The 27983-nt window shown below is 38.3% G+C and overlaps 1 protein-coding gene across 1 annotated transcript in view; it reads left to right on the top strand.

Annotated features, from left to right (window-relative positions):
* Positions 1-24729, top strand: part of LHCGR (luteinizing hormone/choriogonadotropin receptor) — a 28480-nt gene extending 3751 nt beyond the window's left edge. The window contains exons 2-11 of the mRNA XM_067294686.1: positions 5729-5800; positions 9094-9168; positions 11499-11573; positions 12134-12208; positions 12295-12372; positions 16011-16079; positions 16755-16829; positions 17680-17865; positions 20368-20448; positions 23443-24729. Of these exons, the coding sequence (XP_067150787.1) occupies positions 5729-5800; positions 9094-9168; positions 11499-11573; positions 12134-12208; positions 12295-12372; positions 16011-16079; positions 16755-16829; positions 17680-17865; positions 20368-20448; positions 23443-24691 (2035 nt within the window). The 3' untranslated portion in view covers positions 24692-24729. The remainder of the gene's footprint in view (positions 1-5728; positions 5801-9093; positions 9169-11498; positions 11574-12133; positions 12209-12294; positions 12373-16010; positions 16080-16754; positions 16830-17679; positions 17866-20367; positions 20449-23442) is intronic.
* Positions 24730-27983: the final 3254 nt, after the last annotated feature.

The raw sequence follows: 27983 nt of genomic DNA, 5'->3' as shown, positions 1-27983 counted from the left end.
TATATCCAGGTCAGGCTTTGTGCAAACCCTAATTTCACATTCTTTCTTCCCTTGAAAGTCAAGTCGTTCCATCTCACCTCCTCTAAATGCTAATTTTCCCAAATTTGGCATAACTAAGACTATCTTTCAAGTTCTGAACAGATCCTTTATTTTCCTGTTCTTCCTGCCATGATTTGGAAGGCTTTTCAACTTTGCTACAGACTTTTTTTTTTTTTTTGCAAGGCTCTAACTCCTCATTAAGAAAATGCAACACATCCTGGGGTGCCCACATTCTTACATTGGTGCCACTATAGCATAACAGCTCAGAGAAGTCCTAGTTACTAGTATGGTGGGTCAAGAAAATAAATGTCAAAATGTAACTCCAGCTATACCTGAGTAATTCAAACCCTGATGCCATAATGCTCTGTGCTTAAAAATCTCCTTTTGATAATTTTTTACAGCTCAAGCATAAATTCCCTAAGGAAGTTTCAGCAGTTTTATTTACCAGAGTTATTCTTTCCATGTCATGTTGTTGCTGGAAGAGTTTTCAAAATGATTAGACTTCAACAGGTTGCAGAATGATGTGTTTTTTATGGTCCTGAATTGATCATATTTTTCTCAGGCTCATGTTTGTAATTTGGATGTTACACAAACACTGTAGAAACTCCATTATCCAGACACCTGCGTATGCCATTTTGGCTATAGCAACTATGCATCTTCTAAACCTCCGCAGAAAAATAATCTTTGATACACATTATATTTTGAAACGAAACATTATTTTTCTTCTTTTGAAGTCTCATAGTGCACATACATACTTTTGTTTTGTTTAGCAAAGTCTAAATGAATAGGCATCCAACTCCAGTTATTCCGTAACTGGCATTGGATACATAATATCTTTATAACCCTTTGAAAACCTCATTTCACAGTAGGGTTTACTTTTTTGTGCCAGAGTGTATGCACCTGTATGCAGGGCTTCTACATTATAATGAGTTACACATGAATAGTTTCAAGCTCCAAATCTGGAGCTCTCGGGCAAAAGCCTGAACAAGTAGACATTTCTATGATGTTTTCATTGTGGACATATTTGGCTCTTTTGGATTGCTAGAGGAGTGCAGTTTCAGGGCCAAAGCATCTTCTAATAGAAGATTCTGCGGAGAAGGACCTGGGAGTGCTGGTGGACACGAAGTTAACCGTGAGCCAGCAATGTGGCCTTGTGGCCAAGAAGGCCAATGGTATCCTGGGGTGCATCAGGAAGAGTGTTGCCAGCAGGTCGAGGGAGGTGATCCTCCCCCTCTACTCAGCCCTGGTGAGGCCACATCTGGAGTACTGCGTCCAGTTCTGGGCTCCCCAGTACAAGAGGGATGTGGCACTACTGGAGCAAGTCCAGCAAAGGGCTACAAAGATGATTAGGGGACTGGAACATCTCTCTTATGAGGAAAGACTGAGAGAGCTGGGCCTGTTTAGCCTAGAGAAGAGAAGGCTGAGAGGAGATCTTATCAACGTGTACAAGTATCTGAAGGGAGGGTGTCAAGAGGATGGGGCCAGACTATTTTCAGTGGTGCCCAGTGACAGGACAAGAGGCAACGGGCACAAACTGAAACACAGGCAGTTCCACCTGAACATGAGGAAAAACTTCTTCACTGTGAGGGTGACAGAGCACTGGAACAGGTTGCCCAGAGAGGTTGTGGAGTCTCCTTCCTTGGAGATATTCAAAAGCCACCTGGACGCGATCCTGTGCAACGTGCTTTAGGTGACCCTGCTTGAGCAGGGGGGTTGGACTAGATGATTTCCAGAGTTCCCTTCCAACCTCAACCATTCTGTGTGATTCTGTGATTCTGTGATAATCTGTCACCCATCATCACCTAGCTGAAAGTATTCTTTGGCTATTTATGTGATAGCCAGCATCATATCTAGCATTTCAAGTAGATAAGGCCCAATATACAGGGCTTTAAAAATCAATGTCAATACTTTACATTGCTCCCAGAAACTGATAAAAATCCAGGGAAAATGGTGGCTTTTCAATCTTATTTTCAATCAATATTCTCAATTCTTCTGAGCTGAGTTCAAGGATAAAACAGAATAAAATTTTTGCCACTCTCAGCGAGTATCTACCTTGTGCATTCACCTTAATGGGCTTAGAATTATGGGTAGTCCTACAAAATAGCAATTCTAAAATATAACAGCCAACCCAGCTACAGTAACACATTCATACCAGTTGCTACAGGGCCAGTGCTCTTTTTTTATTAGTTGAATTAATCACTTTTTTCAAAAGTTCAATCTCTTTAATGCAGAGATTTTATTCACCAGTGTGAGTGGGTTGGGCTTTGATTCTTCATCAACAGGGCTGCAAGTGGTCATGCGGTCTTTGTGCATCTAGGCTTCCCATAGCTTCTCTTGGACACTGAGTCTATATGGTAATGTTGGAGCAGAAGTATATCCTTTAGCAGAAAAAATAGTTTGTTGTCAAATTTAGTCAGTTTGCCTCTTATATCCCAGTATCAAAAAAAGGATGATCATGGTTTTATGCCACTGTATCTTTGGAATAGACCACTCTATAAACATTTTCTATAGCGCTCTTACTGCTACATCTGTACATTTACTGAAGGGGGAATAGAAGTAGTTTGTGCTTTGCCTGTCTCTCATGGTCTCTACTGGCCACAGTATTCCTAGTAATAGGAGAATAACCATTCCTATGAAAAATCCACTCTAAACTAATGATTTCCAAACAAAACAAGAAACAAAAGCTGGCAGAAGGGAAGAACAGCATTTTAGTTACCAAGCAAGGAAAAGATTTGGTAAATCTAGGTGCCATTCCTGTCTCTCCCAGTATTCTTGGATAGTCTTATATGCATTTAGCCTGGCAATTTCAAACCTTAGTGCATAGAATTGCATATATATCTCTTGAAAAATTAGCTTGATTTAAGAAAATACCACGGACAATCAATGCCAAAAAGGCTGGCTTTCTCTCCATGCCTTTCTGCCTCTCTTGGCTGGATGCCAGTTCCAAGGTTAAGTTTGACAATTATCTTGGGCTGCAGTATTGTCAGTTGTAAAATGAAAGGAATAAGTACAAGGATATAAGTTATGATGTGTTAAATATGAAAGAAACATTACAGTTTTTCTTAAAAGCAAAAAAGTTCATCCTGTGACTAAATACAGTGTTTCAAGCTGGTGTCAGTAACTTGTATTAAAAATGTATGCAGCCCTCATTTGATAAGATATAGAAGTCAGGCTGGTAGCATAGAAAAGTTAGATGTATAAAAAAAAGCTTTGTAGCTTTGTAAAACCCGGGTTGTTCTTTTTTTTTTTTTTTTGTCAAAAGCTTCCTCAGCTCTGAGAGATGAATAACTGGTTACATCTGAGTGTCACAATCTCAGTGCTATCAGAAAGAAATCAATATTTAATTCTTGCTAGTACCTGCTTGAGTTTCATTCTGTGCTATCAAAGACATCAGTCATGTTCAACAGCAGAGACTTCAACACATGAGATAAGGCCTAGCTTTACTCTGTACTTTGGAAAAAATTCAAGCCTGCAACAAGCAGACAAAACTCTATTAACCTAAATGCTTATACACAGGTGGGATTTGGCTCATCAAGCTAAAGAATCTTCTTCAAAATGTTTTGAGTATAAAACGATACAACTAAATGAACGTGTTGCTGTTTAACACAGGCATGGTTTAAGATACAAGCCACAAAGGTAAAGTGGACAAGAACAATGGTGAGAACATCTTTCACCTTTCAGGTGAATTTAAGATACCTTTACCTACGTGGAAGTGTATATTGGTGCTTACACCAGAATTCCGAAGATTAGGAGAGCAGTCCAATTCTGAATTGCTGCCTTCTTTTGTTCTTGCTGTTTTGTGAGATGTTTAATGGGTCAGTGCAGATGAGTTCACGGTTCCAGCTATCAAGGTGAACTCGCAAGAATTAAAAAACAAGAACCAATTAAGTTGAAATACAGAATGGATTAAATGCTGTCATGCAGTTTAACTACAGTATATATTAAAGCGCTGGTTCGTTCTACTTAAATTGAATCACATAACCGAGGTAGCTAAGTTAGGAGCACCGTTAGCATAGGCTTTCTGCAGTCAGTGGAGGGGGACAGGCACTCCGAGGGGAGCAGATCAGTCCTAGGCAGACATTACGGGAATTTACAGTAACCATGCTGCTCACTGGCACATCGCAGGTAGGTAGGAATTGTTTGGGCCAGAGATTTTGGTGTAGTCAAAAGCCAAGACCTTTTTCATTATTTGTAATTTCAATAACGTTTCTAATTCTTTTGAAAAGATAATATTTTTGTAAACACTTTCACGAAAGGTATGCCTTGTTTTCCAAAGAGCTATAGCTTAATGCTACAGTTAGGAAGAGGTTCTGGCTTCCAGGGTTATGAAGGAGTAATTTCTCAACTGCTACTTTTTCTTTCTTTCTGAAGTTGTTTCCCTGTTGGCTCAGAAAATTGATTCCTACTGCAGGATTTTCTGTAAATTTCAATCCTCTGAGTGGCAATACATTTTTCAAGACATATAACTTAATTTTGTTACTGATGTAAACAAAGCTTCTGCATGCACACTACATGTCAGCATCTGTCAAGACAGGTATGACCCAATCATAATAGTGTCACAAACATATATACATCTTAGCACTTCCAGATTCTTAACCCCAAGACAAATGTATGTGTGACAGCCTTCCACTACATTGTGTAGGCATAGCATATATATATACACACACACACATATATAACATAAGTTACACACATATATACAAACATAAGTTCTTAAACATTTTTAATTGTCTTCATATAAAGGATTATGACAACAAAGAAAAAAAATAAGGTTTATGAACAGCATGGAAACCTTCTAGTCAAAGACCTTGACAAAGTGTTTTTAAGGATGGGAAACAAATGTCTCTGATATTAATTAAAAAGCAAAACAGAACAATTATCTGTTTGCACAAAGATAATGTCTTGAAATATGTTAAATATTTTCCTATGGCCATTATCAGGGGGAGTGTGGTCATGGCTAGATACATTGGCCTGTAAAAGTACTATGATGAATGGGATGTGGAGTAGAGTGTTAAAATATAGGTATACCTTCCACATCATTAACTTTTTAATGAGGACAGAGTAATTACAAAAATTAAAAAGAAAAATATATTATTGCTTTTAGTCAGCAAACCACACTGATGGGATTAAAACACACACACACACACACACACACACACAGGCCTGATTTGGATCTCTTTTGCACTTGTATATATCCAGAGTATGGCCAGTGAAGTCAGGGTGCCACACTGCAGTATTATGGTGATACTACTGAGAGAAGAGCATGGTCCAGAGGATGCAGACAAATATGTTTTATATAGTAACAGGAAGTTTTAAGTAAAAGTCACTTTTTCTGAGGAACTAACTTTAAATAGCCTCAATTCCTGAGGCTAGCATATAGCTTCAGTTGACTATTTCTGTAGCAACTCACTTCCGTCAGGCTATGCATTTGTCTGATAGTTTATGATTATTATCAGTTTGGCTGTGATGAGTCTCAGCTTTGTGCTGTTAGGGAAGTGACCCAATATCCTTAGAATATTTCACAGAGTTTCACAGAGATCACATGGATCTGGCCCCAAAGGTACAAAGAACTGTAGCTAATAAAGTGGCCTTCTGTTTTATTGCTTTTCTACCCACTGTAATGGTACATTTGTAAAAAAAAGGAAACCCTATGCCTTAAAATCCTTTCCTCCCTCTCTTTATTTTGCAGATCATTTACTCATCTCCCTGTAAAAGTAATCCCTTCACATGCCTTTGAAGGACTTAGAGATGCCTTCATCATGTAAGTTGATGTTTTCCATAGACTTATCATTGATTTCTTGTAAGTAATTCCATCATAAACCCCCATCATAAATAATGTAAGTTTAGAATAATTGAAAATATGTTGCTACATACTCTTGGTGAAAAAAAAAAAACATGCTGGGGGAGCATAAACATAGCAATTTTTTTTCTTCTAAGCAATATAATATAAAAGGTTCTTTGAAAATACATGATTTTTAACAGTTATAAAAGATAACATCATGGAACATTAATCATGTCCCAGAGAACTGGATATAATTTGATAATTGATCATAGGAACTTTTGAGTGGTAAAGAAGATAGATTTCTATCATAAAATGTTATCACTGCAATCATAGGTACAGTATTCTATCATTATACATTTATGTAATACCCAAATAAGATTTTTTTTGCTGTTTTGCACCAAGAGATAAAACTTGGTATCCACAACAGCACACGTGTGAAGAAAAACAAAATCACACATCATGTTTTTAGCCTTATTGATGACAATAAACTTTCAAAATACAATAAAAAACATTATGCAGCTATAATTTAGTATTTTTTCACCTGAAGCTTCCGAACTTTTGTCTTTGTTTAAATTTCATCAGAAATAATTCCAGTTAATTTATTGGGAGTACATAGCCTTAAACATTTGCATGATCATTCATTTAGACTTCACCTTGCTAACTGAGTAGTCAAACCTACTTATACATGTAGTTCTTACTGACAGGAGTAATGCATCAATTTCAGTGAGTAGTGCAGCTGGTAAGAAGTATTTGTATAGAGGGGAGCAATAGGGCTGAACCCCTTCTTTGGTCTTTAAGTTTACAATTTACAAGCGCTGTAACTTTGCACATGAGGTCTTTGTTGCTTCCCCTCTCTTGGCATTTTATCTATTTTATATTGAAGACTCAGATTAGAAGGCTTGGCTGACCTATCTTGCCCTTATACTGTCATTATTTCAACTGAAAGATGGCAGGTTTGGACCTCCATTATTTATTATTTTTTTATTTTATTGGCATTGAGCGTTCACTAAAGGACAAAGTTCATGACAAAACAGTGCAATCCAGAACAGGAGATGAACTCCCACAGGATCCAAGTAGCCATACAGACAATGCCAGTTTCTATTCTAGGTACGCTTTTTAGACTTGCCTTCACCAATAAAAAGCACATAGTGTATCAGATGTTAAAATATATATTAGATGTTACATAATTTCTCTTCAATGAGAAGAAAAGAGAAAATAGGAAACCCTTTTGTAGTGCATTTCCTGAAGGAAAGGACTTGAAAGATGAGGATAATGCAAAAGCCTGAATAAATTCAACTAGACTAGTTTAGCTTTTCATGCTCATTGGTTAAACATTCATGGCCAAATTGTGAACTTGTGTTTCTGTAGCTCTAGTGAGTAGAAAGCAAAATAAACTATGTCTCTATGTATTCAACTGCAATAAAATATTATATTACAATCCAGTGGCACCATATTCTTATATTCACTTTTATCCTAATGATTAACAAGAACTTACCATTTTCAGATGGGAGACCAACTTAAATCTACAAACTTTTTCTTACCTGTGTGATTTGATGCTAAACTTTCCCGAACTATATGCATAACCTCCTCTTCACAGAGAATATGTTTTGTTCATTGACATTTTCCCTTCCATAAAGAGAATTTAATTGATTTCTGTGTCCTTTTAATCTATTTCTCCCAGTTAAAAGCATAGAAATCAATGTCTTTGGCTGAAATAAATCTATATAACACTTCATAATTTTATTGAGATTCAGTGTTACTTTGAAAAATGCACACTTTTTAATTATAAATCTCTAAGTCATCTATATGGCAACTCATCACCAACTGTAAATCAACTGATAAATTATTCTCACTGCCATAAGGCATTTAGACACAGGTAAATGGGAAGCCAGTGGCAGATAGGAGGAATCACATGGAAGGACTGCAATTCAGACCCCAGACCTGAACAAGTCATTCACTTTAAGTTCTGTGAGTAGTCACTAGAGTCCGATACCTCCCAGTGCATAACACTAAGCTCATGAGTCTTAGAGGATCAGGCACTCAGCAGACCACTTGTTCCACATCCATTTTTCATTCACAGATACCTATTGCAATATCAAAAATAACAATCCACCTATAAAGTTATCTACCTTTCTGATTATTGGAAAAATCATGAATTTTTCTGTAAGAAATAGGTGCATATTTAATATATGATTTCTAGTATGCATTCCCCTTTACTGCCACAAAAGAAAAAAACAAGTCATCCTTGCCTACAGATCTTTATATCACCATTCAACCTCCACAGAAATTGTTTTCTTGTAATTATAATTCAAATAGGATAATTGTCAGGACTTGCGACAACACTAACTCTGATTTTGTACATGTGTTCCAATTGTTCAGAAAATGCTTTTTTTTCTTGACAATGTATAATCTTAGCTTTAGTTTGTGTGCTCTTCCAGTCAATTCTGTCTGGAGAAAACACTGTTTTGAAGATCTGTTCCCCATATATGCATCAATATAAACCATCTACTTTCTGGGGTCAATTTTATGTAACACCTAGAATCTTAATCTGGCAGGAATTCAGCAAGCATCAAATAAGTGTGTTTTTTTTTCTCTGTATGCAACATTGGCTATTCTGTAATACACATGTGGAGTAGGGGCATCAGTACATCAAAATCTGACAATGCCTACAAAAATATTCATGTTGATCTGTGTAATGATGAAAAAGAGCCACTTCTTGCCAGTTTGCATATACGTAATGAAAATAGCATTTAAAACCAAAAATTATTCCTAAAGTGCACTGAATGCATATTTATGCATTTGTATGTTTGTACATCTGTGGATTAGATGACAATCACTCTGACTTAATAGCATCTGAAGATTAATAAACATTATCTACATCCTTGCTCATGCAGAAAAATTCACTAAGTGGGACCAATCATATGAGCAGCAGGCTTGCAGGCTTGGACTCACTCTATTTATCTTAGTTCTGGCCCCTAGTCAATACCTGATCTACAATTTATTGAGAAAAATGGAGATGGACTGTTATGCAGATAGTTATTAAAAAGAGTTGGCATGTTTAAAGGTTAATACAGCAAAATACTGATCACTCTCAACCCCTACAGGAATAGGTTCTCAAGATTTCTGAGGTGAGACATTGACACTGCTGCAAAACAAGGATTGTTTGGGGGTTTTTTAGCAAACATATATAAAAGAAAAATATAAAATGGAAAACTGATTTCTGGTATTTCTTCCACTAATGTATTGCTTTGTGTCTGCCTTTTTTGTTACAGTGAAATCTCTCAGAGCGACTCCCTAGAAAGAATAGAAGCTAGTGCCTTTGACAACCTTCCCACTTTGTCTGAAATGTAAGCATCAGCTAAAAAAAAGAGTTGCATGTTGTAATTTAGGATCCCCAAGGAGTAAACAGTCTGCAGAGAAGTATTCCTGGACCAAGTCTTCCTATCTTACTTCAGTTGGCTTTGGATTAGACTTAGGATGAGAAACATTTCTCTCCAAAGTACCATATAAAATAGGGAACGCTTTATAAAGTCCAGCCTTGGAGATCTAAATCATGCAAAGACATCCATCTGTATAAAGTCCTATTGCCTTCAGTGAGCTCAATGGCAGTAGTGGAGCTCTGTGTCTACTTCTACTGCCAGTGTCTAGCCTTCTAAGCACGAAAATAATTTGAGATGACAACAGAAGAGAAAAATTGTAAGATGTCACTTTCCTTTCGAAGATTCGCTTTTCAAAGCCCTACAATATTTAAATACATCTGCTTAGTATGCATAGCTCTTCTTTTGAGTGCTAAAATATTACTCAAACAGAACATGTACTGATTTTAAACTTGAACTGCATAGCACAGGCATCTAAGAGAGTGTGGTGTTAAAGCACTGACTAGGAGAATGCTCTGAAATATTTTGTGAAATTGGAAACTATAAATCTGATACAGTAGTTCATTACTGCCTTTTTCCACACAGCATGGTCAGTGATTGGCTTAAAAATGGTGCAACTGAGTGAGGATAAATCTGTCTTCTTTTTTTTTTTTCTCTTCATAAGTGAATTACATTGAAGCTAGTTATTTGCTCACATAAGCAAGAGATGCTGATTTGTCCAGTTCTTATTGAGTCCAGCTCCCACTAGAATCAATGGTGGGTTTAAGTAAGGAATAAAAGATTTGGCCTGATGTATTCATATACAGTTCATAGATAGCTTGTCATTTGCCTATCTTCCAAAAAACCAAACTAAACAAGACCACTAGAGAAACAGGAGACTAGCAAGAAGACATGTTTGAATCTTGAATGCTCTACAGATCTCACATTGCAAGGGCCTGATGTCCCAAGCTGCACTTAAGGGCAGTTTCAAAGGATAGTCAAGGTAAGTGGGTTCAATGTAGTTCTTGGATTTAAATTCCTGTTGCAAATGCATATGCTAAAACCTATGAATTCTGTAAATCATGCGTAGAGAGGGAGCTGGACTAGAGTCTTTGTGCTTTTATGCCAAGATATAGGTTCACCAGATAATCAAGGAGCACTTTCTGCAGCTATACTGAGAGGGCCTGTCCCATTCTTTGGGCAACCACCAGCAAACAGTATTTCTCACACACTTATCTCCATTTCCACTTATCTCCAATTTCTGCAGATCTAAGCAAAAATCTGGTGGAATGTCACCTGGACTCTGGTGTTATGTCACCACTCTAATAATGTCCATGGTGCCCTAACAATTTAAACCATCTGAGGACTTGCCTTTCCTGGCTAGGCAAAGCATCGTTAACATAATGGAAAGTCAAGTTGATGCAAAAGGGTATGATTGCAGGGCAAGGACCAGGGACACACACAGGTATGCAAAGAGCTCAGGTTCCTTGCTCAGCCACACCTCTAAGACCACCTGTTAGAGGCACACTCATCGTGATGGTATTTTGTAAGAGCTCCTGGCACTGATAACTCGCCTAGTGGAGTCCAGCAGCAATGAGTTCATCTGCCAAAGTGAAACAAATCCACAGCTCCTCAATTAGGGTTTTACTTATCCTTTTTAGTCTAGAATCACAGGATTTTAAAGTCAACTATTTTTCATTTCAGTGTGTATGATTTAGAAGATACAAAACAGTTATCAGTGCACTTAGCATTGGGCAAGGAATTAAATCCTGGATACCTGCCTAGCTCTAGGCTGTATAAATATCCACTGAGGCTACTACCAAAATACCTGACCCAAACTGCACTTTGTAAAGATCCAAACTGGTAGGTCCTAATAGAGAATCGACCTGAATGTGGCAGATTATTTATCTTGTTTGTATTGTGCTTGTGCCCGTGAACCTCCAAGACAGAGCAGAACCATATTGCATTAGGCATGCTACAGACACCGCATGGTTCTTGTCTCAGAGAGCCTGCAGACAATGGCAAAATGCTAACTCACACCCATAAACCAGATACCCAAACCGAATAATACCAATGCAGTGAACCATGTTAATTCAGAAGCATCTTTTGTTGCTTATTCAACAATTACAACTTGTTTTTATTATCAATACTGCTTTAAAATGTGCTTGTAGTATATTTGTGGAATGTTTGTTAGCAGTGTAAGAGCCTCCTATCATACTCTGCATTTGACTGTTTTCTGACAAGGCCAATTGCTAGCACAATTCAGGTCCCTCACAAATATATAATGATTACACTACTGAAGTATTTTTTCCTCATTACAGATTAATCCTGAACACAAAAAATCTGTTGCACATTGAGGATGGAGCATTCAGAAACCTTCCAAGACTAAAATACTTGTGAGAAAGAGTTCTATTCCTTTTCTATTTGTATTCTTTTTCTGTAAAGGAGGAGACAAATTACAGAAAGGAGTATGAAGAAAAAAAAAAAAGCTTTTTATGCATTACAGCACACTAAAAGTACATGCCTCATTTACCATAGCTTCAATGTGCAGTTAACCAATTGTGAGATCTTTTAATAGGCATAAAAATAAATTAACCTAGGGCAGACCAGTAATGGACAAAACTATAGTAAAGTGTGTTAATTAATTCTGCTATGTGCTTATTTCTCGAATAAAGCTTTCAGATAGACAAGATACTATGCAAAGAGGGGTAACTAAAATTCTCTTCTTTGTGCTTAATGTAGAGACAACATACACAGCTTCTCCAGGACACTGCCTGAGAATTCTATGTATATAATTTCTACAGATCTTACAAAAACAATTGAAGCTGAATTAAAAATCTTATTTTTCACTCACCTTTTAAAGCACTGTTAACTTTGTACTTGCAGAGTTGCCTTCTTTTTGCATTCCAGTCTTGAAACTTTTTCTCCTGTAAATGGCAATTATGCTTTTCTCTAGGAGCATTTGTAATACCGGAATAAGAGAATTTCCAGATCTGACGCAGATCTTCTCATCAGAAGCTCATTTTATTTTGTAAGTGGAGACCCAGTCTAACCCAATATGAGTCTTTCCATCTTGTTCCTATATTGCTGACAAAAATACTTTTTTTCCTCCCAAAGGGAGCTCTGTGATAATTTGCGTATGACAACTATACCCCAAAATGCTTTCCAAGGGATGAACAATGAATCACTGACACTGTGAGTAAAACAGTCATAGTTCCAGTTCCTTCTATGAAGGTAATACTTCTGTTTGAGGAAAGTAGCTCCACTTTATAAACTTCTTGAAATTAATCCCTCTACAATATATGTCTGGAATGCAAGTTAAATTTGAAATGCTTAGGAGGTAGAGGGTTGCTTTTCAGCTGATAGCTTTTACAGATGTTCTCTGAGCAGGGATTTTTCCCCAAGGCTAAATTCACTTAGGAAAGAAACTATGGAAAGGAATCCAAGTCCTCATCTTCCATACAATGTTGTTTTTAAAACTATTGTCCTCAGGACATCAACTCCAAAAGCTACATTATATGCCAAAGTCTGTCTCCTTCCCTCAGGGGTGTGGTCTCTTGAACTAGGACTTTCAGGAAGAGGCCAGACTAACACCACTGATCTACACTCTAACTGAAAGGGTGAGCCAGCTTCTTGGCTACTGAAACAAGTAATGCTGCTGAGCTTCAGGTGGGCAGAGTCCCAGCAGGACTTGCAGAAGCAATTGCCAGCTACTCTGGCACTGTAAGAAAAAGAAATGCTGCGTTTGTGCTTTATTTCCCCAGTCATCACTGGGAAATGGAATTCTACCCCAAGATGCCTTTTGGGGGATTCTGCAGCAGTTTACCTAAAAAGAAAATGTAGATGTAAGAATCTGGTTCATTTTACATCTGCCTCCTTTTCTCTATGAAAACATTAATGTATGCTTCTGACAGTAATTTTATAGGGAATGAGCAGCAATATTGGACTGAAGCCCTCAAAAGGGAGAAAGCACACTTGATCATATAAGAAAAACTGGCCCAGTTCTCTACTGTCATTAGTGACAAGTGCTTGGCAGCAATGAAATATGTTGCATGTATCTGTGATAGCAGCAAGTGTCTTTCCAAGAGATTTTTGTGAGCAGTGTGCTTGTATCGGCAAAGAGCAGGAAGGGAGAGAACAAATTGGTACAAAATACCAATGCTTTTTATTACCATGATTTCTCTTTGCTCAGCTTACTTTGATTCCTATAAGTCTCCACGCTAAGACTTTCCTTTTAGCACATTGTAGATTCATTGCTACAGCCATTTGTGAGACAGGTGGGCTTAATGGTAAGTAAGATGCCACACTCAAGGAACATGAAAGCAGTGGAAAGCCAAGGGGAGGTGTCATCTGCTGAGATAGCAAAAACCTTATATGGATTTTGTAGTACATTGGCCTCACAAAAATTTCTACTAAGAAATGCTCAAATAGCAAAAAATGCAGACTGAACCGCCTCTCCAGAGGATGTGCCTGAAATTCAGGTCATCTGAGGAAGGACCAGCTGAACAATAGAGGGCAGCAGCAGGCCACCTGTTGTGTTTTGTAGCAACTAACACCAATTTGGAGGCAAATAGAGCCAACCTTTGCAGACCAGACTGATTTTTAAAATGCAGTATACATCCAAACTGGGAGCCTTTTCTTGAGACAGCGTTTTCCAAAACCCCAGCACAAAACTCGATAAATATTTCTTCATGCAAACTAGCAGTGCACATGAGCAAGTACTGTAGTTGACTGGATTAGGCCCTTCATCAGGCTGATGTGCTGGCATGACAGTAATTTGCGCACAGGTTTCTGTGTATCAACCCATACCTTTGTAAACTGTTAGAGGAACTGAACATAAATCTGATTGAAGACCACTCCTACACAATATTGAAAAGGACCATTTGCTAAGTTTAGGGCATCATTTTATCTTACATGCCTCTTTTCTACGAGCAAGTTCTCAAAATAACTTCAGTAAAATTATGATTTTGTTAATAGTGCAAGAAATTTAAAATATAAGAGATGGAGAAAGACACTTACAAATTTTGCTGCAACCCCAAAGTATATAAAATGGAAGAGTATCTAACACCCAGTCAAGAAATAGCCAATAGAATAATTTTTCTCCTATCATTTTGTGATAAGGAACTCACAACAAGAAGAGAATTACCTAATCAGCAGCTTCCTAATTGTGGAGCTACACTTTAACTCCACCCCATGTAATTAACTGTAATTAGCTGAAGTAATTCCGATTGTTGCAGCATGGTCTAGTGATGTACAAGTAATCTGTAAAGGTGTAAATTCAGCCTACAGTAACCCTTTGCACTACTAATAGCTAATTTAGTCTTTCCAACAGTATTTCATGTGGATGTGGGAAGAGGGAACATGCAGAATCGATACTGCGTATTCATGGTGAAATTTAAGGAAATTACTAATACCAAGCAAGCATATTTGAGTACTGTCACATTGATTTAGTATTAAAACTAAAGTGCACTAGAATTTTAATGTACTTACTGTAAATTCATTCATATGAAGGTGTGAGGTGTGATCTCATGTTCAATATACATGTCAAAATACATGTTTAAAATGGTGCAGGATTTATATTTTTTAAGTAGATATGAAATATGTATTTTTGTGTGACTGAGATGACAGCTGGCCTTACAATATGTTAACCCCAAATTGCTGAAGAGGTCACAGTGGATATCAACACATAGTTGATGCCACCTGTGAACTGGAACTTGTATGAACTATCTGCATTGTCAGTTCACTGTTGCTTCCAATTTCTGCCCTCCCAAAAGCAAGTGGAAAATTGACAACAAAACTTTTGTAGCGATAAAGGGTCATTTATAAACTGCATCAAATTTTGTATTAAGGCAGAATATTAAAGAAAAAAATATATACAAATGATTTTGGAAACATTAACTTAATAGCACAAATTGATTTTTCTCAATGAAATCAGTCCCATAAGTTATCTCTCCTAATGAAGGAAAGTAGCTGGAATGTAGGTGCAGCAGGGCCCAGCCTCAAGGTTGTCTGGCTCCCACCATGGGGAATCAAGAAAGCAGGGTGGGCACCTAGTCTCCCTGTGCAAAGCAGGGGATGGCTAAGTTTCTATGGCACAATTCAAGTCTGGCAGCACGTTGAGCAGAGCACTGCTTTGTAAGAGCTAATAGCTCGCTGAACATAGGACTATGGGTGACTCACCCCTACCTTTCTGCAAAGCCATCTCTTGGGCTGTAGGAAGATTCATCTGTCCACAGAGGATTCGCAATCCAGCAGCACCCACTAGGCTTTAGAATTGCTTTCCATTTTATATTTCTCTGGCCTTTGCAATCTTGCATTTCTGTCTGCAACTTGGCACTGCTCCCATAGGAAGGATGGAAAGAAAAGGCACAGCCTAGCCACGGTCTATTGACTTGGGCAGCTTTCTGAGCTGTAGGATACGGTCTTATGCTGAAACCACAGAATCCAGGTCTTCTGCTTCACAGAGAAGTGTCCTACCTCCAGGTTGTCTTCATGCAAGGGTCTTACCTGGAATAAGATCTTGTTTCAGGATCTCAGTACAAGGTAAGCACAGATAGGCACTGAGCTGCTCAGAGCAGGGAAATTCTGTACATAAGCAGAAGTTCTCTTAAACATCTAAATGATAAGGTGCTTAGTAAATTTAAGCTGCAATTTTATCATAATTTTAGAATTATGTCAGTCATGCCTACAATATGGCATAGTTACCTATGTCCTTTATAAGCCAGACCCTCTAATTATTAAAACAAATACAGTTTTAAGAATTGAAACATGTAGTACAATAATATAATCTTTTTCCCAGATATGTTTTCCTTATGCATTTTTCTTATTCTTAGCAAATTATATAAAAATGGATTTGAAGATATCCACAGTCATGCCTTCAATGGGACAAAGCTGAATCAATTGTGAGTATGTTTTCCCTTCTCAGTATTTTTCTTTAAGAGTAAATCATAATTCAATACAGTCAAAGGCTCGTGATTCAGCTTAACTGGCCATATCTTGCATTTCCTGATACCCATTAGAAAACTACATATTTCGGTGTCATTGACTTTCGCCACTAAATTGTTGACCCTGCAATATTTACTGTTTTTCTTGAAACATTGTCCTTCAGAACACTGCAGTTATGAGAAAATCTCTTCTTAATTACTAAAATGTAATAAATTCCTAAACTTAGCAGCAGTTGTGGAAAACTTGAAAATGTAGCCCAAACCCCAGAAACTTCATCTTCTATTTTGTAAATCTTAATAGTTTTTAATCAATCTCACATGCTCTGGGAGTAGACTCATGGTTTTGGCAACACTGTTACTACATTTTTGTATGCTATTGCTTGTACACATTGTACACATTGTTATTGGTTTAAGTCAGACTAAATTGGAAATGATTAGAATTAACTGTAGATCATGATGGTCTGATGGCATCAGTGAAAGGAAAGGTCCAATGTGAAATATGTTTACTCTCAGACCAGATATTGCAATGACACCTAGTGTGATGGGAAAAAGGATTAAGAGGAAATAGATGGGAAGAGACTAAAAAAGGATCATTTTAAAATATAGAAGAGTTAACAGTGTTTGGTTCCACAGAATTCTAAAGGACAATAAAAACCTCAGGAGAATACACAATGATGCCTTGAGGGGGGCCACAGGGCCAGATGTTCTGTAAGTATCAAACCACTTTATTATCTGATTTTATAAGTGTCCCACATGAACTGTACTGTGCTAAGTAGACTACATCATTTCAGTGAAGAAGGAGCTTTGTTTTTGAATGGATACTGGATCGCTTACCTTCTACAGACAGTAAGACAGATCAGTGCGATGCCATGAAGTGTTGTGTGTTTTAATTAATATGTGTTTTAACAATAACTGTTTAATTAAAGCACTTAAAGCAGCCCTTCGGAGCAAAGAAGAGAGCCAGGTGGGTGTTCTTACTGTTAAGGTGGCTAGAGAGTCACATTTATCCACTTCCTCTCTTTCCCTGGCCTAAAGAACCTTCTTTGCTCCATGCACAGTGACTTTCAAAAAGAGAGGTTAGGGCACAACCCTCAGAGTGGTGTGTTTCAATTTCCCCAGAACAATGTGAGCTCCTTGCCTGACTGGGGTTCATGTGTAATAGAGAAGCACTTAAACTCCTGATCAAAAGTTTCATGTTACCGGAGCATGATGCTCCAAGAACACCCACTGGAATAAGCTCTTGGGACAGATAGGCAGAAAGAGGCCAAGTTTGTTGGTAGCAGCTGGCCTTAGAAATAAGACTGGGAGCCAGGAATTCATCAGTATCAAGTTGAGACCAATTCAGGCATGCCATGAACCTTAATGTCTTCAGGGCTGGGCATCAGCTGAGTACAGACAAGAAAGGAAAGGACATATGTCTATGCTGGAGATCAAGTGTTGAAGTTGCTTTGTGAATTTAGAACTTTGTGAAGAATTGAGTCACCATTATCCAACTTCATGTTTTGTTGGTGTTTTTATAGGTATCAAAAGAAAAGATAATGTTCTCTTTATTTTTCAGGGATATTTCTTCAACAGCTCTGGAATCCCTGCCTAGTTATGGACTGGAGGCCATTCAAGTCTTAAACGCAACATCATCTTACTCTTTAAAAAGACTGCCACCACTGGATAAATTCAGTAACCTTCTGGAAGCTGTTTTAACTTATCCCAGCCACTGCTGTGCTTTTAGAAATGTAAGGACAGAAAAGTAAGTCCAAATAGCACATTATTGTATTACAGTACTTCAGAAACTCCAAAATGGCAATTCTGCTTTATTCAGCTCACAGAACTTTGATTATCCTTATTCCAGTTACAAGAAAGCTGTGGAACATAACAAGGCATCACACAAAACAACAGATGTCTGCTAAAGCCAGCAATCTTATTTCCACTTATTTCAGAACAGAAATTGATGTCATCCTGTGCCCAGTATCTGCCAGCAGGAGCATTTTTCTAAGTTTGCTTAAGGCTTATATTTTTTCTTGGTATCTCAATAAAAAAAAAAAGACTTCCAGCACACGGAAGATGTATTTCCATCAGAGTCAACAGCACGTTATCTTAAAATAAAGAACCTCCTGTAGCCTCTAGCTATGCAGCTTATTTAACGCAGGTGATATGATGACCTTGTAGAAAAGGCAGGCTTTCAATTACTCACTTACTGAAATAAGTACCTGACACAACCCTAGAGAAAGAAGCTACTCAGCTCAGTTCCAGTGATTTCAAATAGCAATAGACAGCACTATTCTTCCCATTTCACAGTTGGAAACTGTGTCACAGGGAGAGCTTTGCGTTGGCTGATTTGGGGCAGTCAATCTAGGACAACTGGGGCTAATTTTCTAGCATTTTTGTTTCAGTAAATCAACTCTCATTTGGCTTTAGGCAGCCAAAGCCACTCCAAATGAGTTTAGCTGAGGCTATGAGCATTCCACACTTCTAGTCTATGTGTCTCTAATGAAGGCAACAGAAAAGACATATTAAACACCCATTTGTGGGAAGTCCAATTCATGTGACTTTCCTACCATCATATAAGGATTGTGTTGTAAGGGCAGGAATAGAATCCAATTATTTGCAGCAAAATTAGATGTGACACTATGCTTTCTCTGTGTACCTCATTTTACTATGCGGTTTCTGCTTCTACAGGAATAAACCAAGATCCTACAGTCAAGCGTTTCCATATCTACTGAACTGTGATTCAGTTCTAGAGCTAGTTTCTCTGTATTAAATGCAGCAGCAATGCTTGGGCAAAAAAAAAATGCTTGATTCATTCTGTTGTAAGGATTACCATTGCACCTATGCAAAAAGGGACCAAATTAAAATTGCAAAGAGAACTACGGTTCTTATATTTATTAATTTTCAGGTACTTTACTTTGCAATATATGATCACAGTCTATAGAAAATGAGGTGCTGTAGGAATTCACTTTCTCATATTTAGTAATTGTTTTCTAAGTAAACTGGGGAAAAAAAAAGAAACCCTTCAAAGCAGGAAACTGTACTGCCCTCCAACTGGGGTATCAGCAGGGTTCAGACCACTACCTATGCATTACCCATCTGCACAGCCCTTGCCACTGGAAGAACTCAGACAAGTAGCAGACTATTATCTTCTAGGTGACCAGCTACTATAAAGGAATGAGATAGACATTTCTGGCTGTTTTCATTGCCATTTGCTGATGCCAGCAGAAGACTACAGAGATTGAGATCTCCTGACTTCAGTTACTAGCTTACAGAGGGAAGAGCCTTCCTCTGGTTATGGATTCTCATGACCACACAACTGCAGTCTGTTTCTGTCTCCTACTAGCCCCTTCTGTTGCTTTGTATTCTACATTTAGTCATCCTGCCCAATTTTTACTACCCTGCCCTAGATCGCATTCCTCAACACCTATGAACTGCGCTATCTGGTCACTGAGATATGGTGATAAGGTCTTACCTACATCTGACCTGGCAAGCAGATTCATTTAAGTCAGCATCATCGATATTAGGGAAATAAAGTCTTAAAACCCAATGTTCCTGAGACTTCTGGGGTGTGATACTGGTGTGCTCATTCATAGAGCCATGTAAGAGAGGTGGAAGGTAGCGTTCAGTTCCCAAGACTTTCCTCCACTGGCCTGAATGTGAAGCTAAAAGCGGGCTATAGCACAACTTAAAAAAAATTACAAGAAAAACAACTTCTGTTGTCATCCCATTATTTATAAGTATCAGATAGGAGCTTATATTGGTATTTTAAAACCTTATTCCTCTTACTATAAATAAAACTTTCTATAAGTTTCCAGGTGTCTGATTCTCTTAAAAGTACACAAAAGAGCTTAGTGTTTTTTCAGGATCTTTCTACTGCCGCAGCAATGAGGTCAGACAAAGCTATTTCCATTCATACTGACACAGTACCTGGCCCATAATTTCAAAGTCTCAAAATCAGAGATTTTGGCAAATACATGGTCTTTCAATTTGTACTTCACAAATTGCTTTATTTCCAACATTTAAAGTCTACCAGCAGATCCCAAACAGTTTTGGTATTTTTTAAGTGAAGAATATCAGACCAGCTTTCCAGTACTTGTGAATAGATGTACTTCTCTAGAAACCAGCATAACTGCTACCATCTATAACGGCTGAGAATCTATCCCATTTCAATATAGTATTTCAGTACAGTATTACAGTATATAATTGAGAATTTGATCAAAATCTAGACTGAAACTCATGTTTCTTTTCATCCTTATTACAGACAAAATTCCTTGCTTTCCATTTTTGACAACTTCTCCAAAGAGTGCGAAAGCACCATGAGGAAACCAACTAACGAAATATTGTAAGTACCTCTCTGCATCCAGAAGCTGAAAGTAGCAAATATGCCCCCCCCACATGCATTTCTGTGGAACAGCACGTCTTGTATTGCCAATTCAAGTCACCCTTACAAGTTGCACAGTGATAATTTTACTATTATTAAATCAAGATTTGTGATTTTGATGTTTCAAAAACAAAAAAAGTCTCATGGGTTGTACTCACTCCAGCTTGAATTATCAAAAGTCTTTCAAAACAATGATTAAATAGTTGAGAAAGCTGAGGGCCTACATGGACACTTTCCATGCCTGTAGATAACTGCAGTTGTGTGATTCAAAGAAGAGATGCCAATGTTAATAATTTTTGCTGATAGAAAAGATAATTTGTGTCAACAGTTTTCCATGGTACCAAAAGAGTTCCTGAGTTAAGAGAAATTTGATGACCTGATACACTTGTTTTACCTGTTCTATTTGTATCCTTCCATATCATCACACTTCTATTTGACAGCGTCCAGTGGGACAATAAGAATTGCTAATATCAAAACTATTGTTAATCATGCTGGCCATGCTGGATGACAAAAGCTCTACACCAGTATTTCATGGAAAAGTTTACAGATTTGCAATTGTACCTCCCTCTATAGCTAAACTAGAGATCTTGGGATTTTTCCTCTGCTCTAGCATAGGGTCAGAGCATAGCAAAGCCTAGAAAGATAAAGTCACGGTCACAAAATTCCAGCACAAATACAGCTGAAATTCAACTGATCCATTAGGATAATGATTTCCTTGGGGCCTGTTATATTTGCTGTTTGATAGTATTAGGCCTTTTATAAAGCAACAGCTGGTTTGATTCTCTCATCACCTTTTCTCCTTTGCTCTCTGCCTGCAACTCCTTTGATTGCCTCACTTATTTAGTCTTATCAGCTCTACTCCAAATTGCAAAACTGAAGCACTTCAGGATTACAATCAGCAAGTCAGCAAGACCAAGAATATACAGCCTCTGTCAAGGATAGCTTTTTGGGAGAAGCAGGGTGAGACAAGGAGGTAAACATAGAGGTGTCCATAGCATTAGGTCACATTATAAAGGCAAGTGAAGTGACACCCCAATGAGTGATCGGATGACACAAATCACCAGTGTCTACGCCTGAGTTATCCCTATGCTTCAGATGAGCATCTTTTGAACACCTCCTCTGCATAAATAGTCTATCTGAGTCTAGTGGTTCCTGAAGCTATTTGCTTTGCTAAGTCCCAATCCCAGCAATTCTCTGAGCAGAGGCCATAAGCAGAACTGCAGTCATTGTATTAAGCAAATGGAAGAAGGGTCATGATTCTGAAGCTGAAAGGCTGCAAGTAGAAAAGTGTGGGAACCACAGTAAAAATTGGCTCAAAGTCCAGAACTATTATTACAAAAAAGAGCTTGCACAGGACTGCATGTTTACATGGCCTCTCAGAAAAATCACAATTTTTTTTTTTACTAATAAATAAACAAAGAGAAGCAAACATAATCCCTGCTCTTGCAGTTTAAGCCAAGCAAGTGAAAGCAAGACATGGGCCAGTTTTTCATGCAAGTAGATAGCAGTTAGGATAAGAACAGATTGGGAAGTTCAATAGAAATATCTGAGAAGCAGCCCAGCTTCATTTGCCAGTTAAGACCTTGATCCAGGAAAATAATTTAATGCACATATTCAGTTGAAGTGGAACTTTAAGCAGGTATTTAAGTTGACCCACAGCCACCAATTCTCTGGATGTTTTCCCATTGAACACTAATGATTCGCATGATTGTGTAGTTGTGAAATCAGTAGCTATTCTGGCAAGGAATCAGAAGGACAAGTGCTTGCTTTTAAAGTGTTTTTTCTTTTGTAGGCTTATCCTCACATTATTAATGACCTGAAGATTAGAAAGATCTATTTTAAACACCTAAAAACATGTATAATTCGTCATTTCTCTTTCACTGCTTTTGCTTCTGCATTTGCTATGCCAACACCTGTCATTATTTGTTAACAGCTATCTTAACCGCAGTGAAAGAACCTTTCTCCCTGCATTGTGTAGATATAGTCAAAGAATTACAGGATAAGTGGCTGGTATATAGGAGGCACTGAGACCTAGAAGAAAAAATCCATAAAATAATGCTATTGCATGTTCCGTGCTGCCCTGTGCCCTTCACAATACTTACGGGTTAACTCTGTCATGGTCTCATGCAAGTAAGTTGCTGTGCCCTGAAGGTTTTTGAACCTGAGAATCTCTGAAGTAGATTTTTCTCCTTTGCCCCCTCTCTGGTATAGGGAGTGGTTAGGTATTAGTCTCTGATAGTGCATTTGATTCACATCTTTCTGGCCAGCCACAGCCTGCCCAGCAGCTGGCAAAGGACAGCATGCGGAGAGCATTGCAAGTGCTCTTCTCACTTCTCACCCTCACGTCAAAGCTGTATTTACCCCTTGACCTGTTCAGTGCATTGGGTCCAGTCTAACCTTCATATATTCCTAGCCATCAACATATTAACCATGCACGTCTACTCACTTTATAATAGTGCTAACATCAAATTTCTTAGCATTTCCCAAATCATAGCCTCAGGACTTTGTTCAGTAAGTGCATTTCCTAAGGAAGGTAAGGGAGCACAGTTAAAATCCTTAGTCGGTTTATTTTAGTTAGGCTTCTTTAACTCTCTGATAAACCTATATGCAGAATATTTTATATTCCATCAATTCAAGTGTTACAATAGTTTGACCTGCACTCTACTAGCATCATTAGAAAGATGGCTCACTTAGAAAGCAATCAAGATAAAGCACTTACAAATAAGTAAGTGCTAGAAAGCATTCCTCTGGATGTGACTATGGCCTCTTCTGCTCCCCAAGTTTGCTACGCAAACAGAAGGCATCCTTACAAGGCTTCATTATGTGCAAACACTCTGTAGAAACACATCTAGAAAGTAACTATTTTACAACAACTTTCATCTGTTGTATTCTATAAATGTGATCAACATAAAACAAATAGTTCACTTCTATTTGTGGGGGGTTGTTTTTTAATAGTTACAGAGATGATTCATACAACACATCGCTGTGGTCAGCGGAAAAGAACATGTCCCTGTTTGCAACAGACGAAGAAACCTCTCCTTACAGCTATTCAGCTATTTTTGATGAGAATGAAATGACTGGCTTAGATTTTGAGTATGACTTCTGTCAGCCTAAAATACTCACGTGCACTCCGGAACCAGATGCATTTAATCCCTGTGAAGATATCCTGGGATACAGTTTTCTTAGAATCCTGATTTGGTTTATAAATATCCTGGCAATTGCTGGCAATTTCACTGTACTCCTTGTTCTGATAACTAGCCATTACAAGCTCACTGTTCCTCGCTTCCTTATGTGCAACCTCTCTTTTGCCGATTTTTGCATGGGACTTTATTTGCTGCTCATTGCTTCTGTCGATGCTCAAACAAGTGGTCAGTATTACAACTATGCAATAGACTGGCAAACAGGCAGTGGCTGCAATACTGCTGGCTTTTTCACAGTGTTTGCAAGTGAGCTTTCAGTGTATACGCTAACGGTGATCACTATAGAAAGGTGGTATACAATCACGTATGCAATGCAGTTGGATCGGAAGCTACGACTTAGGCATGCTGTACCAATCATGCTTGGTGGCTGGATATTTGCCATTTTAATAGCAGTGATGCCTCTGTTAGGGGTCAGCAGTTACATGAAGGTCAGTATTTGTTTACCCATGGATATTGAAACGGCTCTTTCCCAAGCCTACATATTGATTATCTTAGTGTTAAATGTTGTAGCCTTTATTGTCATTTGTGCCTGTTACATTAAGATTTATATAGCTGTTCAAAATCCAGAGCTGGTAGCTGCCAATAAAGATACCAAAGTCGCCAAGAGAATGGCAATACTGATCTTCACGGATTTTACCTGCATGGCCCCCATTTCCTTTTTTGCCATATCTGCTGCCTTTAAAGTACCTCTCATCACAGTGACAAACTCCAAGATTTTGCTGGTTTTATTTTATCCAGTCAACTCCTGCGCAAACCCATTTCTGTATGCAATTTTCACCAAAGCATTTCGAAGGGATTTCTTTCTGCTGATGAGCAAACTTGGTTGCTGTAAGAGCCGAGCAGAGCTTTACAGAATGAACTATTTCTCTGCTTATACCTCCAACTGCAAAAATGGCAGCTCAGCTACAGGCCCCAGCAAAGCCTCACAAGCATTGCTACTTTTGTCAGCATTAGAGAAGCCGTATCCAGCAGTACATGACAAGACACCTTACAAAGAAAATTAAACTGGAGCACCAATAGGTCCTGCACTTTACAATGTCAGTTGTAATTATTCCAGTGACTAGGGTTTATTTTATAGTATCTTGAATATTTTGCAATAAATAAAAGTGACAATCAATAATTCTTACACAACGTAACTGTCCTGAGGTTCAAAGTAATATTTTCCCTTTTCTTTTGTTGTAACAGTAGATATGGAAGGTGATTGTTATTCTTCTTTTCTTTTTGCTATTTCTTCTTTTGGGGGGAGCTGGGGGAGTCCAAGAGTGGAGCTTTGCACCTCCCATAAACTGACCAGATTCCAAACTGCTCTTGAAGTTAATGGGTGCTTCTACTCAAAGCAACGATTGCAGTCTGGCTCCTTTCTCTCCAGATCTGCTTCCCTGGGGTATTTAAAGCCTGTCTGTTAGCTTTCATGACTTCTTTTTCCCCTCCCATCAGTTGTGCTGGCATTGGGTTAAAGGAAGCAGCACTAAACTTGATGCCTCCCTGCATTTCATCAACAGAAACTCCCAGTTATACACCCACCTACACCCAGCTGAAGAATAACGTTCAAGCAGTGAGTTGCAAAGATGTCACCCAAGGAGAGAAGCTGACCTGCTAAACCTTTTTTACTAGCAGTTTCACAGTTTATATTAGATCTCAGACTGAACTTGTAGGTAATACATTTACTCAAAAAAGGTTAACCAATACACCACCACATACAATTTGGAAATAACAGAGATGCACTAGCTGCAAAACCCCAACTACTCCATGTGGAACTGCATTTTGTATATTGTACATACACATACATACAAAACATAACCCATGAAGGCCCCCTCTCAGCAGCAGGATAGCTGCTGCCTGCACAGATGAAATAAGTGCTGCCTTGCTTTATCTCCAGGGACAATCTTGTGCATTATTTTCAACTATCCCCTCTCTGGCATCACCAAGGCCAGTGGCATTTGGAATGCCTTCTGGGGACTCCTTCTCAGCATTCACAGTCCAACCACATTTCCAGTTGCTTAAACAGAGCAGTTACTTCTCAGTGACTGTGTTTTCCCATAGAAATCTATCTTTTCTTTTACATGCATTGCCTGATGCTAAGGAGATCCAGATTTCTGGCTGTGTTCCTGATTTAAGTAAGAATTGAACATTCCTTTGTTACTGCAACGTATTTACTCTGTTCACAGCAAATAGGCTGTCACTCTTATGCAGCTCACTTGCCATAAGCTAACAACACACTATATAGAAGTTGGAGAATTAGATTTGTAAGCTCTTACCTGAATCTTATGGGCCAAACAATCTGTCTTGGGTGACAAGCTGCAGTTGCATTGAATGCCATGAAGCAATTTGTACTCCTGCTACACAGGATATCTGCGGGAGCCTGCACCCTGGTCACATTCAGAGGAGGCCACATTCTGCACTGGCATGATATTCTGAAAATGAAAGGCTTAGTTATTGGATCCTCAGCAAAAGTTCACAGTCGTACAGACAAAAATGGATGCAATAGCTACAGACTGCAAAACAAGCCTCTTCTAGGGTTGCTTATTCTTGGCCGATTACATTGCCTCTAATGGGAGGAACGTGTGAATGCTTACAGTTTCTATCAAAACAATATGGTAGCTTGAGACCTGCACACTGCCGTTTTTGGTTCGCAGAGGCTAAAGCAAATGCTTTTTATTTGGGCTTGTAAGTTTTGATCTTTTCAGATCACATTCCGTATACAATACTCATGACATCTGAAAACTTCCGGGCTAGATCCTCAGCTGATATGACACGCACTTCTTCTGCAGTCAGAGGAAGAATACAGCTATGTAAGAGTCTGTGGTTACTCCAGAACAGTCACAACCGAACAGTTCTTGATGGCCACTGAAAATGTGATATGTAAGAAGAAAGTGGTATTTACTGCAGTCACTTTAAATTTTCTTTCCCAACCAAGTCCTTCACTTCCAAGTCTCTGACAGCAATAGAGTAAAAATCTGTGTTTCAAAGCATACCTCTTGTTGCCAAAACACAACACCGCATATTAAGTTTGCTTCACATTAATGAAAGTGATTCTTTGTACTAGTGTCTGGTTTATCATTAGCTTATAATTGTGTTAATTAGAAATAACATCTCTGACCCATGGCTTAATGCTCCAATTCCAATCAGTATAAATGCTCCGTATACAAGCATAGCTGTACTCATAAGCCGTTTCCACACACCTGGGGAATGAAGCAGTACCAAGAAGCAAAGGAGACAGTTAAAACTATTGTTTAGCAACTAGTAAAATCACAAACAATGCACCTCTTTATACCTACCAACTTCTGAGCTTAGCAGAAGAGGAAACTGGACTACTCCAGAATATTTAACTATAAAAGGAACTAAAGACACTGAAAAAATAGAAAACCTGGCCTTGGGCTTCTCTGTCGCGTGTCTCAGAACTGATTTCTGAGGCTTGTTTCTTTAGATGGCATGCGGAAGAGTTCTACACGCAATTTGGGACATGCCAAAACAATGTCTTGAGCAGATACTGACTGATTTACTGGCATTATATTTCAGGAGGACAAGAGCTTGCAAGCACACCCTTCCTTTCCACCTAGCATTGTCAGAAAACTCTACATGCAGGAGAAACGCCTTAGAAATAGTGACAACTGACAGTACTGCTCTTACAATTGATGTGGGGAGAGGGAACGCTGTGTATGTAACAGTGAAAAAGTATTAAAGCTGCGAGGATTTTTCTTTTTGTACTTGGCTGTAAATTGAGTGATATCTCCCATTTAGGAAACAATTGCCAGTTTAAAAAAAAAAGTGATGCCAAGTTTTGCCATACACAAAAATGAGCAAGTAAATAAGAGGAACACTTTAATAAAGTTTAGATTGATGCTAAGCTTCTCATACAAGTTATAGCTGTTTTTTCATCTCATTATTTTTGGGAAACTTTCCTTCTTTGTGGTGTAAAGTTTCAGACAATTTACTGAAGTATCTTCAATGGCCCTAACTGGTGTTACGCATCTCTTCTCATCACATCTGCAGTGATGTGTATTTGCTAAACTGTGGCAATCAAAGGCATTAATACAGCAAACTATTCAGATCAAAAACACTCTGATCTGACTACTGCTCAAGTCATAGGCTACAGTAATTACCTAACTGAACTTGCATTTTAATAAGGAACTTTTTTTTTCCAGCATAAGAGTTCCTGACTTAAGATATTTTTAGTTAGTTGTAAATGTCTTATTCAAAGCCATAAGTCTTTGTCACGTTCATGCAAGAACACTGGAAACAAAACGTAGGATAATTCTTGTACTGCTAGATGGAATAAAACAGAAGTCAGTCCTA

The sequence above is a fragment of the Apteryx mantelli genome, chromosome 3 (assembly GCF_036417845.1).
Source record: "Apteryx mantelli isolate bAptMan1 chromosome 3, bAptMan1.hap1, whole genome shotgun sequence".
Taxonomy (NCBI): Eukaryota; Metazoa; Chordata; class Aves; order Apterygiformes; family Apterygidae; genus Apteryx; species Apteryx mantelli.
Note: the sequence above shows the minus strand (reverse complement) of the source record. Positions and strands in the feature narration are given on the sequence as shown.